Source organism: Anser cygnoides, chromosome 2 (genome assembly GCF_040182565.1).
Source record: "Anser cygnoides isolate HZ-2024a breed goose chromosome 2, Taihu_goose_T2T_genome, whole genome shotgun sequence".
NCBI classification, from domain to species: domain Eukaryota; kingdom Metazoa; phylum Chordata; class Aves; order Anseriformes; family Anatidae; genus Anser; species Anser cygnoides.
Window position 1 is genome coordinate 89,717,576 of NC_089874.1, and position 14,247 is coordinate 89,731,822.

At 38.1% G+C, this 14,247-nt stretch overlaps 1 protein-coding gene across 2 annotated transcripts in view; it reads left to right on the forward strand.

Moving 5' to 3' along the window:
* Nucleotides 1-12,668, forward strand: part of SPMIP7 (sperm microtubule inner protein 7) — a 28,812-nt gene extending 16,144 nt beyond the window's left edge. Inside the window, exons 8-9 of one of the 2 annotated variants that reach the window (XM_066992585.1) lie at nt 9,114-9,221; nt 12,408-12,668. In XM_066992585.1, the coding sequence (XP_066848686.1) occupies nt 9,114-9,221; nt 12,408-12,531 (232 nt within the window). In that variant the 3' untranslated portion in view covers nt 12,532-12,668. The remainder of the gene's footprint in view (nt 1-9,113; nt 9,222-12,407) is intronic. The other variant, XM_066992584.1, reaches the window with a different exon arrangement.
* Nucleotides 12,669-14,247: the final 1,579 nt, after the last annotated feature.

The following is a 14,247-nucleotide window of genomic DNA, read 5'->3' on the forward strand; positions in this document are numbered from 1 at the left end:
TCTTGGTTTTTAGTGAGTAAGGCAATGAGTTTCATTGATTTCTGGCAAGAAGGAGACCAAGAGCACTGAGACCTTAAAGATTCAGAAACCTCAAAGGTGTGAAAAACTCAACTCCACCTGAAAAATTCTATTCCTGAAAGGTCTTCGTAAAGTATATTTGTTCACTACGTCTATGACTGTAAGATATCAAGACTGCTATGATTTTAAGCAGAAGGAAGAAAAAAGTTAGAAAGAAGACATAAAAGTGATTCCTGTAATATATATTTATATTGTTTTGCTTTTTGTGTTTGACAGTAGTTCTGGACGGATATATAAAAGGCTTAAAGGCTACTAGACTCCCACTGAAATCTTAGAGATATGTTAGATACATGATTTGGATTTAGAAGCATAAGTATGCTTTGTAAATCTGTGAAATGTAAAAATCTCTTTGCAGATAGTCACTTTCGCTCTTTCATGGACTAGCAGTTGCACTTCCTGCATCTAGCACTTAGGCAACAGCACTCAGGCAGTACTCAGGAGGGAGACACTCTTCTTCCTCAGACCATGCAAGAAAGTGGTTGCCAGCCAAATAATTAGCAAAGCTGAAACTTGCTAAGAGTCATCTGTCATGTTATTTTGCACAGACAAACAGGAAGAGTGGTGAACCTGGGCATGTTTTGTATGTTACCCTTGTGCCCACCCTCTCTTCCTTTTGGCAGAACAGGAAACCATCTTCTGTTTTTCTTCTTTTTTTTTTCTTTTTTTTTTTTAAGGAATTAGAAAAAAAGATAAAAGTCATGACTTATGCCACAGTTGAGCCTAAAAGCCTCCAGGATAAGATCATCCCTGTTTAAAGGCCCTGTGCATATACACAGTGCTCCAGATAATACACTGAAGTCCTTACTGTATAATTTGGAACTTTTACAGATGGGAATCTAGGTGGGATTAACTGGCTTGCCAAATCGCACTTAGATTTTATAGCACACTTAGGATTTAAACTTCATATATCCAGAGTCCCAGCCTGTGCCTTTTTTTGTTGTTGTTTGGTTGTGGCTTTTTTTTTTTTTTTCAAACTCTGATCTTTAAACTGAAACCGTGCTTTGCTTAAACTTCATTAGAAAAAATAATAATTAGCAGAAAATATTGGCCACACTTCTTAAAAGTTAGACTGAGACACAAGTGAAGACTTAGGAATTTAAATTGTCTCTTATCCAGCCTTTTATCTCTGTGATTCAGAAACAGAATGGCTGGAGCCTTTATCACATGTAAAAAGCCATGTCATAAGTGTTGTGACTCAGTTGGAAGGGCTAAATTTATAACTCTGGACTTATTAATCAAAACTGTTTATGATCTGGTGGCAGTCTAGGGTGATCAGTGGGAATTTCCATAAGGGAGCTGTGGAAATACATTTCTCAGGTCAGGCTCATCATCTTCATACTTAATCAAAGATCCTGGATGGTAATTTATTTCTTCTCATTCTTTCCCAGGCTTTCATTAAAGCCTGTCTTGGGGAAAGGGATTGATTGTATCATCTCTTGAGGTTTGTTCCAGCTCTGGAATGCAGCATCATTCTTAATATCTTTGGTTTGTGTATTGACTCCTAAATTTGCATTAGAATGAACTTGTCTGTCTCTTCCATCCTTCATAATCTTGTAATGCATGTCTAAAAGCTGCAATCATTCACAATCACAATTCATAATCATAGGACAGCTTGGGTTGGAAGGGACCTTAAAGATCACCTAGCAACAATCCCCCTGCCATGGGCAGGGATGCCACCCACCAGATCAGGTTGCTCAGGGCCTCATCCAACCTGGCCTTGAACACCTCCAGGGACAGGGCATCCGTAGCTTCTCTGGGCAACCTGTGCCAGTGCCTCAACACCCTCTGAGTGACGAATTTCCCCCTAACATTTGATCTAAATCTCCCCTCTTTTAAATAAAACCATTCCTCGTTGTCCTAGCATTATCTGACCAAGTAAAAAGCTGCTCTCCGTCTTTTTTATAAGCACCCTTTAAGTATTGAAAAGCTGCAATGGGGTCTCTCTGGAGCCTCCTCTTCTCCAGTCTGAATATCCCCAGCTCTCTCAGCCTTTCTCCATAAGAGAGGTGCTCCAGCCCTCTGATCAACCTTGTGGCCCTCCTCTGGACCCTCTCTAACAGCCCCACATCTTTCTTGTGCTGGAGGCCCCAGACCTTGATGCAGGACTCCAAGTGGGGCCTCACAAGGGCAGAGCAGAGGGGCACAATCACCTCAGTTGACCTCCACATTTCTATAGCAGCACATGGATCTGGCTTTATTACCACAAAAATAAATAAATAAATAAATAAATAAATTCAAATACATACTTTACTGGTTTTCATCTTTATTTCACATTTTTGATAGTTTTATTAAATCTCCAGTTCTGTTTCACTTCTTTGCCAAGGATGTCATACAAACATTTTAAATAAAAAGCTAGTCAAAAAAAATATGGAAATTGTTAAGAAGGAATACTCTGAAAATATCTTTTAAACATATTCCTACTCTAATAAAGTCTTTTTCACCAGTAGATCTCCAAAAATCTCTTATAAAGCATATCATGATCTCATTTTACTGCTCAAAGCTGCATCAACTGATCTACATTGGTAAAGGACATGAGTCGCAGGCTTGAATCTTGTCTTTTCATGCCGTTAACTAGTAAGCTTTCAAAATTAATACTTCTATACTTTCATGTATTTGCATTGAATGTTCCTTGTGTAATTTTTTACAGGCATACTAGCCAACATACTTCCAGAGGCTCAAGTGGCATGTTTTGTTGTTGTATTTTTGAACTCACTATTTTTTTTGTATAGTTTCTTTTTCTCACATGTTTTTGATTTCCTACTTTCTCATCTTGTCTGCCCACTTTAAACTCTCTCCTTGTATTTGCTTTCTTTTCCTTGAAACCCCTGAAGTACAAATTCCACTGGAATTAATGAGTTGAAGATATTTGCTTAACAAGATTTCCTGAACAGGATGGAATTAAGTATGTGTTCATATATTTTGCAGTACTGAGACCTCTGCTATTTTGTTTTAGAAGACTCTGGAATCTGAAATGATTATTCCTATTTCCCTTGGTCTGTTGTTGTTTCTTACTGATTTGATTATTAATTATTTGCTTATACTATTTGTTCATTTGTAAGAAATGAAAAGCACACTTGATTTTGTATGTCACATAGCTAACCATATACCAGGTAGGGAAGCAACTGAGAGCTAAAGAGTATGTTTTGTGCAGCCAGGCTTTTGAAAATAGCTCAGCAACCACACTTGAAAACCAGAATTCAGAAGGAGCTCACATTCTGGGTGTATGCTGATTGCTAAGCTCCTGTGTAAATCTGGCCACAAACACCACAATGAAACTTTTAGATACTGAGCACTTGAAAAATCTGGTATGTAACTGCTGCTTCAACCCAAATTTGTATCAAGGAAGAGGCGGATAGTCAGAATTCAGAGGAAACACTGTATTTTCAGCTCCCTTGGGCAAGTTGCACAGGAGAGGAGACTTTGCAGCACGGCTACAGTGACTTTCAGGAAGGCTCAGATGGCTAAATTCTCTGCACACTTTTGACTTCATCTTATTAATAAGTGAAAATAAGCAGTGACCCAATCATTCTTTCTTGTTATTAACAAATACTTTGAAAAAAAAAAAAAAAAACCTTTCTTATTCAGAAGTGCATTTTTAAATCAGTAATTTTGAAAACCACACAGAACTTGGGTTTACTGCATCATATGGATTCCCAACGTAATCATCTGCTCTTCTCTTTTTCTTAAATATCCTCATCAGTATGTAATTTTGTATAATCCTCCTCCAGTCCATAGTCACCAGCTTTTTCCTTCAGTTGACCTCTTCCCCATTCAACTGCTGAAGCAAGGTTATGCTCGATGTGGTATTTTAGTTCTGCAGGTGTTTTAAGGGTCAATGGAAAAAAAGCCTCCCACGCTGGTGATGGGGATTTCCTCTGTAGCATTCATGGGCAGGGCTCTGGTAAGTGCTCAGCCTGACAGACGCAAATAACTCTCCTTCTTGGCGTTGTTAGTACTCCCTTACACCCTCTATGTGTTAGCAGTACTTAGTATAGTAATAGTGCAGTACACGTAGTGCATTCCAGCATACACAGCAACAGTTCCTATCAATCATTATATCTGCCTCGTCCTCTTCTCTTTTGTGTGTCTCTTCTATTACAGTACAGCCACTGCTTGGTTTCCCACTGTGGTACTTACTGCAACCTCTTGAAATGTGACAGAAGTTAGAACAGAGATTACATTTTCTTGTTCCACATTAAAAGCCTCTGCCTCCGGAGTTAAACAAAAATCTGGCCGTCATTTGCATTTTAAAACTTGCTACTTATAATTCATCGGCTTTCATAATACTCAGTAGAGGGCAGTGCTTACACAATACATGTGCGATCTACCAGAGTGCTGTTTTCTCAGCAGTACTTTTGAAGCATCAGCTGGTTCATGCTTTTAACACTGATAAAGCAGATTATGCCACTTACTTCTGAAAGATGAAGGCTGAGGAAGCTGAAGTGACTTGGCCAAGGCCGTGGAGGTTCTCTATATTGGAGAGAGACTAGGATCTCACCAAAGTCCATTTCTGGGAGCGGTTGTTTGAAATGGGTACTTAATACACACAGTTTCCAGGAAGGTAAAGTCCTAAGTGTTTCAAGTCCTGGTTCTTGCGCAAAGCTGTTCTCTGAAACTATCCTTTATTCTCAGTTTCCCAAGCACATTGGGCAAAATGCTACTATCACACCAGTGTATCTGTAGTGACTTCAGTCATATTTCTTCAGTGTACAGTCAGCTTCCAACTGACTGTGTGCATGCATCCCTTATCATTTCAAGTTACCACAGAAACCTCACAGGCCACAATTAGCTGGGGACAGGACCCTCTGCTGCCTTGCACCTTGCACAGTCATTTACATGGACTGCCTAAGAGCTTTCCCACAATGTGTCTGTTCTTCAGAAACTGACAGCTTGTCCACCATGTACGTATTTTTAGTGGTTTTCCAATTTGAGTCATTCGGGGGTGGCAGGAACGGGGCGGGGGGGGGGGGGGGGGGGATGGGGGCAAGGGCGGGATGCTTAAATATCCTAATTTGACGTTTTCCAAATTAGATTTTATTGCTGTCTTGAATTGATTTCTTGTTTCTGAAAAATAGATACATTTATACTAAAAAAAGGGCTTGAAAATGTTGAAAAACAATTAAAATTGTCTGAAATTGTAGAAACAAAATGGTCTATCTCAACCTGATCCAAAATATTTCTGGGAAATCACCATTTGGGTGTTTTAATCTTTTTAGAAATCTCAAATCCTTTTGTAAATTCCCTATACTGCTTTGATGGCTGAGGGAGAAGGGTACGAAATGCAGCCAAGAGTGCTCTGTTCAAAAATCCTGTTGGTACCATTCTTCACTCTACGTGGATCACCTTGTTTTGACTTCACAAATTCTCTCAGGTATATTTTTTCCCAACACTGGGTCTGTATGCATTGAGTTTCTTGACATAACATCACATCAGAGGTATTTTTACCATGGGTTATTCTACTTGGCAAATAGGATCATGGAGAGAAAGAGGAACCTCAAATGAGTGACATGTAGGTCTTCCTGCCAGGGAATTTGAGGTGGAAACCAGTTGCAAGTCTTACGTATTGTGAGTGAGACTTACCCGTTTTGTAATTGCACTGACCAGAAAAGCTAATCAATGATTTTATCTGGTGATTTTGTTCTTTAGGATTTATGAAGCAATGTTTCTAAGAAAGAGTAGGATGTTAGGAACTCTTTGCTCTTGAGTGCAAGATACGAATCTTCAGGGCTGCTTTCATGAGACAAATTTTGCACAACAAATTTGCATGCCTCACTCAGTTGCTCAGGTTGAAGTTCTAGATCCAAGGTTTTCAAGAATTAAAAAATGATTTGAGGCAATCTTGATTTTGCTCCCCTAAAGATATCTGGGTTGCAATTTATGTGGCAAACCTGGGCATCCAAACCCCGTGGACCTTACAGCATCTCTTTCAGCTGCTGCTTCATAACAGTATGGATCTTCTGTGCGTCCTGTACTGTAGAGGGATATCTCAGATACCCTAAGGCATCTCAAGTGTTTCTGTCAGTGTAAGCAGGTAACTAAATTAGATCAACAATGTTTTTCCTAAAGACTACCAGGAAATAATCTTCAAAGACATCCAGAGTTGGACATACAAAACAGAAATACACCAAAGCAGAGGACATTCAGAATCACTACATTTCACTTGAAAAGTCTTACAGCTTATTCAGCTGTTAGCATAGTATGTTTCCTACCATTAGGACTAAGCTGCTAGGATGATAACAAGGAAGTATATGAACAAGAGAGATGTCATGGTTACAGAAAGAAAGCTTGATGACGACAGCATAACCACAGAGGAGTTTTATATGTTGCCCAGTGGTAGCCTGGCACTTAGTTGTTTTCTTTAGCAGCAACAATCTAGTTTAGCAGCTCACCGGAGAAGACACACAAGAGCTAGACAGCATGATCCAAAAACAAAAAACCAAAGGGGTATTTTTTTAACCTCAGTTTCTTCTGCTTTATCACATACATAACCGCAGCACATTTTTGCATCTTCTTTGCAGGTTCCCAGGAGAGCAGCTGCTTTACTGTAGTCTAAGCTTTCTTACTATCCTGGTACTTTTGGCTTCTCTCCGCACATCTCTCTTCTCTTTCAGAGCTACATCCTTTCCACATGTTGTGAAGCCAACAACTTCTGTGAAACCTTTCTAACAGAGAGTCTAGAACAAACCTTCCCCTTTGGTCATCTCTCAGGCTTGATTTTTGGGTCACATTTTGTCATTTATTATACTTTTCTCTATTCTTCTTGTTTTTCAAGCTTTAAACATCAGAAGATTTTATCAATCAGATGCCTCACAGTGCTTAATGTATTTGAATATCTCCGCAGTTGTATAGTTATTATGTGAGTTAACTCCTAATAGGCTCATAAAATGTTGCAAGATAATATGGGACTTCTTGTTGCGACCTCTTCTCTGCAATGCTCACACAATTTCAAAGAAATCAATGGAATTTCTTTATTACATGTGAGAGATATATCTTTATTATAATGCATTGCCAGAGTAGTAAAACTATTTACAGCCTGACTCCCTCAGAATGATACCACATTTTCAAGTTTGGTTTGGCTGAATGCATGGCCTTATACTCACGCACACTAAATGTCTATTGAGTACCTCAGTGGGATCCCTGTGTATGGAAATGAATTTTTCTACACAACGTTACTTCATCTGCACATAACCTGTCTACTTTGACATGAAAAGGCAACTCTGTCTGCAAGCCATTTTGGCTAATTCTGAAAACATGTTTCACTTCTGTACCAGATTTTCAGGCCTGTTTTTTGCCACTGTGTGGCTGCTGTCAAGACAGACAGCAGGTCTGTTACTTGCTCAGCCAACTACTTGGGGATTCCCTATAGGGAACAGTTTCCTAAGTGCTACAGAACTGCTGTACTGATACTACAAAGCCATCTTCTCCAGAGGGTCACACACAGTATGCACACATGCAGTGTGATGCAGGGAATGTAGCAGTGTGTGGATATATGGGCTTGTGTAAGGTTACTCCAAAATTATTATTATTATTATTATTATTATTATTATTATTATTATTATTATTAAAATTAGATTGTCCTTCTGCCAGCTGTGGGTGCAGACTACAACATCTACTGCCAATGCTCCTGTGACAAGCGTAGTCCCTTGTAACTGTGGTAGGTCAATACAGCATTTTGTCATTACCTCCGCTATTCTGGTGAGGAATTTCAAAGCCAGGTTTTGTAGTACACAAGTCAAAGAAGTATCTGATAAACTGCATCTCCCACATATGTCCAGTTTTGCATCCTGTGCTGAATTTAGTTGCAGAGAAGCAGATAATCAGCTGTACTGGAACAAATAGCTCTATGCACTTTATAATTAAACAAACTGTTTATTTTTGCTCAGAATACAGCAGAAACAAAAAATATCTAAGATTATTTACCATTCACGTAGTCAAATAACCCACGAAAAGTAATACAGGTGAGGTTTACAATCTCAACTATTTTCTTGATTCAGTGGATGAAACAGCTTGCCATGGGCACTTACCCCCATATGGGGAGGCTGAATGTGTTTATAATTCAGTGGAGTCCTATTTTGAGCTGTCAGTATAGAACAGTACTAATGGTACTCTCTGAATAACTGTGCTGCAAAAAAAGCTGTCGTACTGGAGTATTAGATTGTTTTATTTTTAATCTTCATGGATTATCATTCTGTATTTATACCTATTTATTTATTTATTTATTTGGTATTGGTCTATCTCTGTTTCATCTTCCAATTTCTAGTAAAATTTTCTGTTGTTATACCTCAGATAAGTAGAACACTTTCCTTAGCCTCTTTAAGAAACTTTCTTTTTAGATTTCACATTAAAACTTAGGTTCAGAATTAACAAAAGGGTTTAGTTTTCCAGAATTTTGAACATACTGTCTTAGTCTTCTAGTGCACTCAAGCTAAATTTTAAGTTGATGTGTCTTAGCAGTGTTAGTAATGTTGCACATACATGTAAATAAATTCTAGAGGAAATTTAGAATCACTTTAGAATCTTTAGAATCATTGGGGAAATCACAAGAAATCACACCTGTTGGCCTAAAGCCTACTACCTCAATTCCTTTTTTAATGGGGAATGTAATATCAGCTAAATCTATATCACATTAAAATATATATATATATATTTCCTTGCTTTTTTGTGAACCACATGACTCCATATTTTCTTTGACATGAAGTGATGAAATGTGGCTTATGATAATGAATGATCATACAGATACTCCAAGTACTTAAAAAATTTGAAAAAAAAAAAAAGAGATATTGCCATATCTAACACAAGGGTTTGGGATCAATCAATGAGATAAGTATAATGTTGTTTTACTTATCTTGAAGAACCTATGCCAGTTTATACATTTTAAGGATTACTCATATTACGATGAATTTTTACCCTGTCCATCTTTGATAGAGAAACACTAGTTATTTCAAAACTGATCTGTAAGTCATATTCCAAGCCTGTAGTCATTTAATTTACTCTTCCTTGCCCCACTCTCTTTAACTTTTTTTTTTTTTCTTTAGCACTCCAAATATCCCTGGATACACTGGCAAGGTTCATTGGTCAGCAACCCACCCAGCAAATTCTAATCTTCCATCAACATCCCCATCAATAATTGCACAAATGCATGGGTAGGTATGAGGTATATTTCTCAGCTTGTTCATAAAGATTACAGGGAAAATCCTAATTACATTTATTTAGTTAAAGAACAATTAAGTGTTAAGAATGACATTCCCTTGGCTTAAAAAATGCAGAACAGTTGGCATTGGATCCCACCACATTATTGACGTGGTAATCTGAAAGCATCTTGAGATTTTTTAATTTTTATGGAATGTCATAAAGTATGTATGGGGAAGGTATCTTAATAAGGTAAATCATGGTTTCTAAATGTTTCTACATTGAGATGTATTTTGCCTACCTATGGTGGCTAAGTCATGGCTTAAGGGACCTTTTATTTATTTATTTTTTTTTTGATAGATCTGTGTGTTCTGGAAGATGCCCATGAATGCCAAATTAAAAAGTCCCAAAATAAAACTGTGTGGTATGGCACTTCCACAACGGTGTCACCATACTCTCATGAAATGGGCATTTGCTATACAAAAATAGTTGTTAAAAATGGGTGGATTTACTCAGAAGGCAGTGAGATGCCATCATGCCATACCCCCACATTTAGGCAGCCCAGGACCCTGTGGCTATAAAATCATTGTTCCCTCACATCACTTTTGTGACTACTTCATGAACTGAATTAATAATCTTTACTCTTTCTTGGCCTGCTCAAGGCCTGTTAAAACTATGGGCCACATTTCCGAAGTATGTAAGTGTTTAACTCCTCTTAATTTAAACAGAGATGGACACTTCAGAACAGGTGAAAAACCCCAATCCTTTGGTGAGAACAAAGAACTCCTAACATAGTCATAGGTCCAAACCAGCTTTTCTCCCAGCTTCAGAATAGCTTAGTAACTATTTGTGTCCCCTCCTTCTTTTACGATATTGTGTTTTCTCTTTAGATTCTGATTTCTTATTTTCCAGAATGATCTAGGACATGGTGACACTATCCAAGTTTCCATGTATTCCTGATAAATTTATCTTCCATTAAATGGTTTAATTGGTCTTAGGATTCTGTTCACAACACGTTTCAATTCTTTTTAACACTGCCAGTGAAAAGTGTCCAGAAAAGGCTTGAGAAGCTTTAGGAAGCTGCCTGGCTTTTGAAGAATTTCACCCTGTCAACTATTTCATTGTTGTGCAAAATGCAATGCACTGACTTCCATTTCTGCTATCCACCATGCATTCACTTCAGCTCTTTTTCTCTTGTGGTTAGACTTAGAAAATAGGTAGTCACCTGTAGTCACAGTCCCTGTTGACAGGGAATGAAAATACGCAAGAGTCTCGAGGCTGTATAGCCTAATAAAGCTGAACTCAGAGCAGCTCAATGCAAGAGTAACTTGCTTGTAAATGTCAGACAATAAAAAGGCAAAGGCATCTCAGCAAGGATCATCGACAGGCTTCAGACAGATACCAGATTTCAAGAGCAAAAAGACAGATGCCAGTGCGATCTAAGAAAGGAAAACACATCTGTTACTTCATTTTACTTTCTACAGGTGTTACTGTGGGTGTAGTTCAAAGTGGATGAATTTTGTTAGTTTTTGGTGGAGAGGAAGAGTAGGGTTCTTGTTTTGTGCTAATGGAGTCTTTCTAGAACCAGGACAGAATCCTCTGACTTTTTTGAAGGTCACACGCAGAAACTGCAGACCAGCTTTTACCACACTCTTTCTGAGCTGAATGGCACCTTCTCCTGAGATTAGTACCCCTGGCTGGAAAATTGCAACAGACATTTTTTACTTTCTCTGCAGCTACTTTGGGAGTACGATAGTGTTCACTGACTTAAGGTGGAGGATTATATCACTCTGTGAAACTGCTTTGTAAAAGTATTACAGATGCTGGGAATCTCCCTCCCTCTCCCCACCCCAACATTATTTAGTGATGCCCATAAAACAGAGATACTTAACATTTGATATTTTCCCTTTGTAAAATAAGTGATAAAAATCCTGTTAATTTTAGTGGTCACAGGTCAAGCTAGGCTATAGTGGAAAGGTGAAGGGCAGAGAGGTTATTCCTGGAAATTGGGGTCAGACTATACCAATTCACTTCTATATGGGACATTCATGTGGGACATCATGTCATTCTTACTGTTTTTTAAAATGGCAACCCCTTATTTTCTCACTTTGATAATTCTCCAGTCATGACCGTAATAATCCCTCAGAAAGTAGCAAGTGATTGTATGTGGCAGATATTTATATAGCTGCTTTATTTGATATGTCTACAATATATGGTCAGTCTCCTGGAGACAGTTATGGGTATCATTGAGATTTGCTTTTCTACTGCTAAAGTCTAATAAATGTTCCTGTGAAAAGTATCAGTGATATCACTTACAACAGGCAGCATGCAACCACTTTTGTGCTGCATTTCTATTGCATGGACCTTCCATGCTATGTGGTACAAAGTTGTTTATACTTGTTTTAAACATTCTGAACTCAATGGTGTTGCATAGGATATAGAAATAGAACATCAGAAATACGGTTTCTTCAAATTGGAATATTAATGGTATTTTTATATGCCAAGCTTTATTGCTGTATTGTGTTTTTATTTCTAGGTAATCCCCAGATGAAGTCAGAAAATAAGGTTGCAAAGTTTTTTAGTGCAGTTAAATTCTGACATCGCTGTTTAGCTTTTTCATAGGAAGGAATATTTTATGTGCACCACCAGTTGTATGACCATGTCTTGGGCTTGCAGTAGTTAATGTAAGATAGCACTGCATTTCATTTGACTTTAGAGAGGAGGGCTGCACCTTTTCAACAAGTTGTTTTGGAGTTCAAGAGTAATTTTTAGGTTAAAATATCTCTATATTTATTTATTTATGTATTTATTGGAGACTGAATGAACACAAGGTTCTGTGGTCAGTTCTGTGTCAGCCCTACTTCTGATTAGAGGTTTTTCAGCTGAGGAGATACACTACATAATGATGTAGTTATAAGACTATTTATAGTGCTTCTTCCTGTAAAAAAATTAGAAGAGCACAGAAGTCTAGTGTAAATTGTTCCTTCTCAGACTGTCCCCAGCATATTTTCTAAACCCCACCCCAGTACTCTGTATCATGGTGACTGGGCATCTAGAACAGGCTTTGCCCCGCCATCTCTGGGGCAAATGGGCATAAGTCTTTATGAAGAATGGAGTGAGGGGGAAGAAGAGGGAGTGTTCAGCAATATGAGAATGTGTTTTAAAAGTCTTTCTTTTTCTCTGTCTTTTTGTAACTACAGGTACATAGCAAAACATGGAAGCTCATCTCAGTATAATCACCAGGGACCTTTTTCACAAATGATGACTCCAGTTAGTCCTCAGAATTCTTTCAACAAGACTCAGCGAGAAACTGTTAGAGTTTAAAAAGTGTCAGTCTTTTTTACCAGCCTAAGTGAGCCTTAGTGCCCAATACTGAGGAAATGTGTGAAGAGGTGTGGATGCTTTAAATACAGAACAAAAATAAAATAGCAAAGAAGTGTGTGTTTGTGGTAGTCCTTATTACATTATTCTCATAATTATGACTTACTAGTGTTGACAGTTAAGATCTTATTAAAAACACGGGAAGTTTAAGTCAAAGGCTTGAAACTTGCTCTCTGTATTGGATCACCTTGCTAACTAAAATAGAAAATGATGTTGTAAAGGTTCTATCAATTGACACATATATGTATGTGGAGAGACCCATACAAACACATGTAGAGACATCTATATACATGCATTATTAACTAAAAAAATATTACAGAGCAGGAGCCCCTCTCACCAGATGTCCTAAGTGTGCCTTGCAAAGATTCTTAAATGTTACAGAACGAGATTTTAATTTTTAAAAAAATTAAATACTGCTCTGTGTGTAGTAGTAAACAAAAGGAGCCAGGTTATGTTCATTGGTCTGGAAGCTAATTAAAGACTGTGTGACCTGCATCCATGCATAAACTCTCTCATGCTTAAACTGAAAGCGATTAAATAGGGAGGATGGAGTGCCAGTACTCAGGCCTGTGTTTTGATACTATTTTATTTTCTGGTGTTGGTGTAGCCAACAGGAGGGAGTTGCACCCCTGAGAAAGAGAAGACCAAATGCAACTTTGTAGTTGGGGAAGTTCTAATGCGCTCCTGGGGCCAAAATATTCTAAACAGTTTACTGTAATTTGAACAGCCTGGCAGCTTGCTCAGCAGTTTCTGTCTTGAGGTCTCTGGTGAGTTGTATTATCCAAATCATCTATATATCTATATATACGTATATATCTATACCTATATCTATCTATCTACCTATCTATCTATCTATCTGTCTGTCTGTCTGTTTGTCTATCTAATCTACTCAGTTACCTCTCCTGCTTGTTTTTTCTCCAGAGGGCTTATGAGGGACATATGTGTGCAACAGATTTGTAAGAAATAGCTTTTTCCACAGTTAAGGGCTTTCTGTGAATGGTTATAAAATGTACCTATGGCAAAAGGCCTTTTCAAGAGCAGAATGAAGACTCAGAGGGAATACTGAAAGGTAGGGAATATAAGCCACAGAGCTAGAAGACAGCAAATCCACAGAAAAGAACTAACATCCATCAGTAAAAAGGCTAGATCCTCGACAAAAACAGTGGAAACTGAGCACCCAAATACCTGATGTTGCTATGCAAATCTGAGTCATACGGGATATACAGGCCCCTAGGGAAAGGAAGCTGGCAGCTAAGCAAGGAAAGCACTGACACTAAGGTATACCATTTCTCCTAATAAGACTGAAGCAGATTGTTTATCCGAAAGTAGAGCAGAAAAACTCCAGTTCTTGAAGTGTCTGACCCAACACAGATACTCTGTCACTTCTGGCTGCCTGCATTTCCATTGTGCAGAAATCACTGATACCAGAATTTTTTAAGGAGAGGCTCTCATCCAATCCAAGTTTCTGTATGCATTAAATTAGAACTTGCTTGTACACATACAAAAGTAAAGCATATGTACAGGTACAGGAAGGATGCAACCTGCTTTGGCTTTTTGTGCTTGTCTGTTCTGGAGCTGCACATGTAATATAAGTCAGTGAGCATTTTAGGTGACAACGTAGTCTTTTCTGCAAATTTGGTTTACTATGTCCTATTAAAT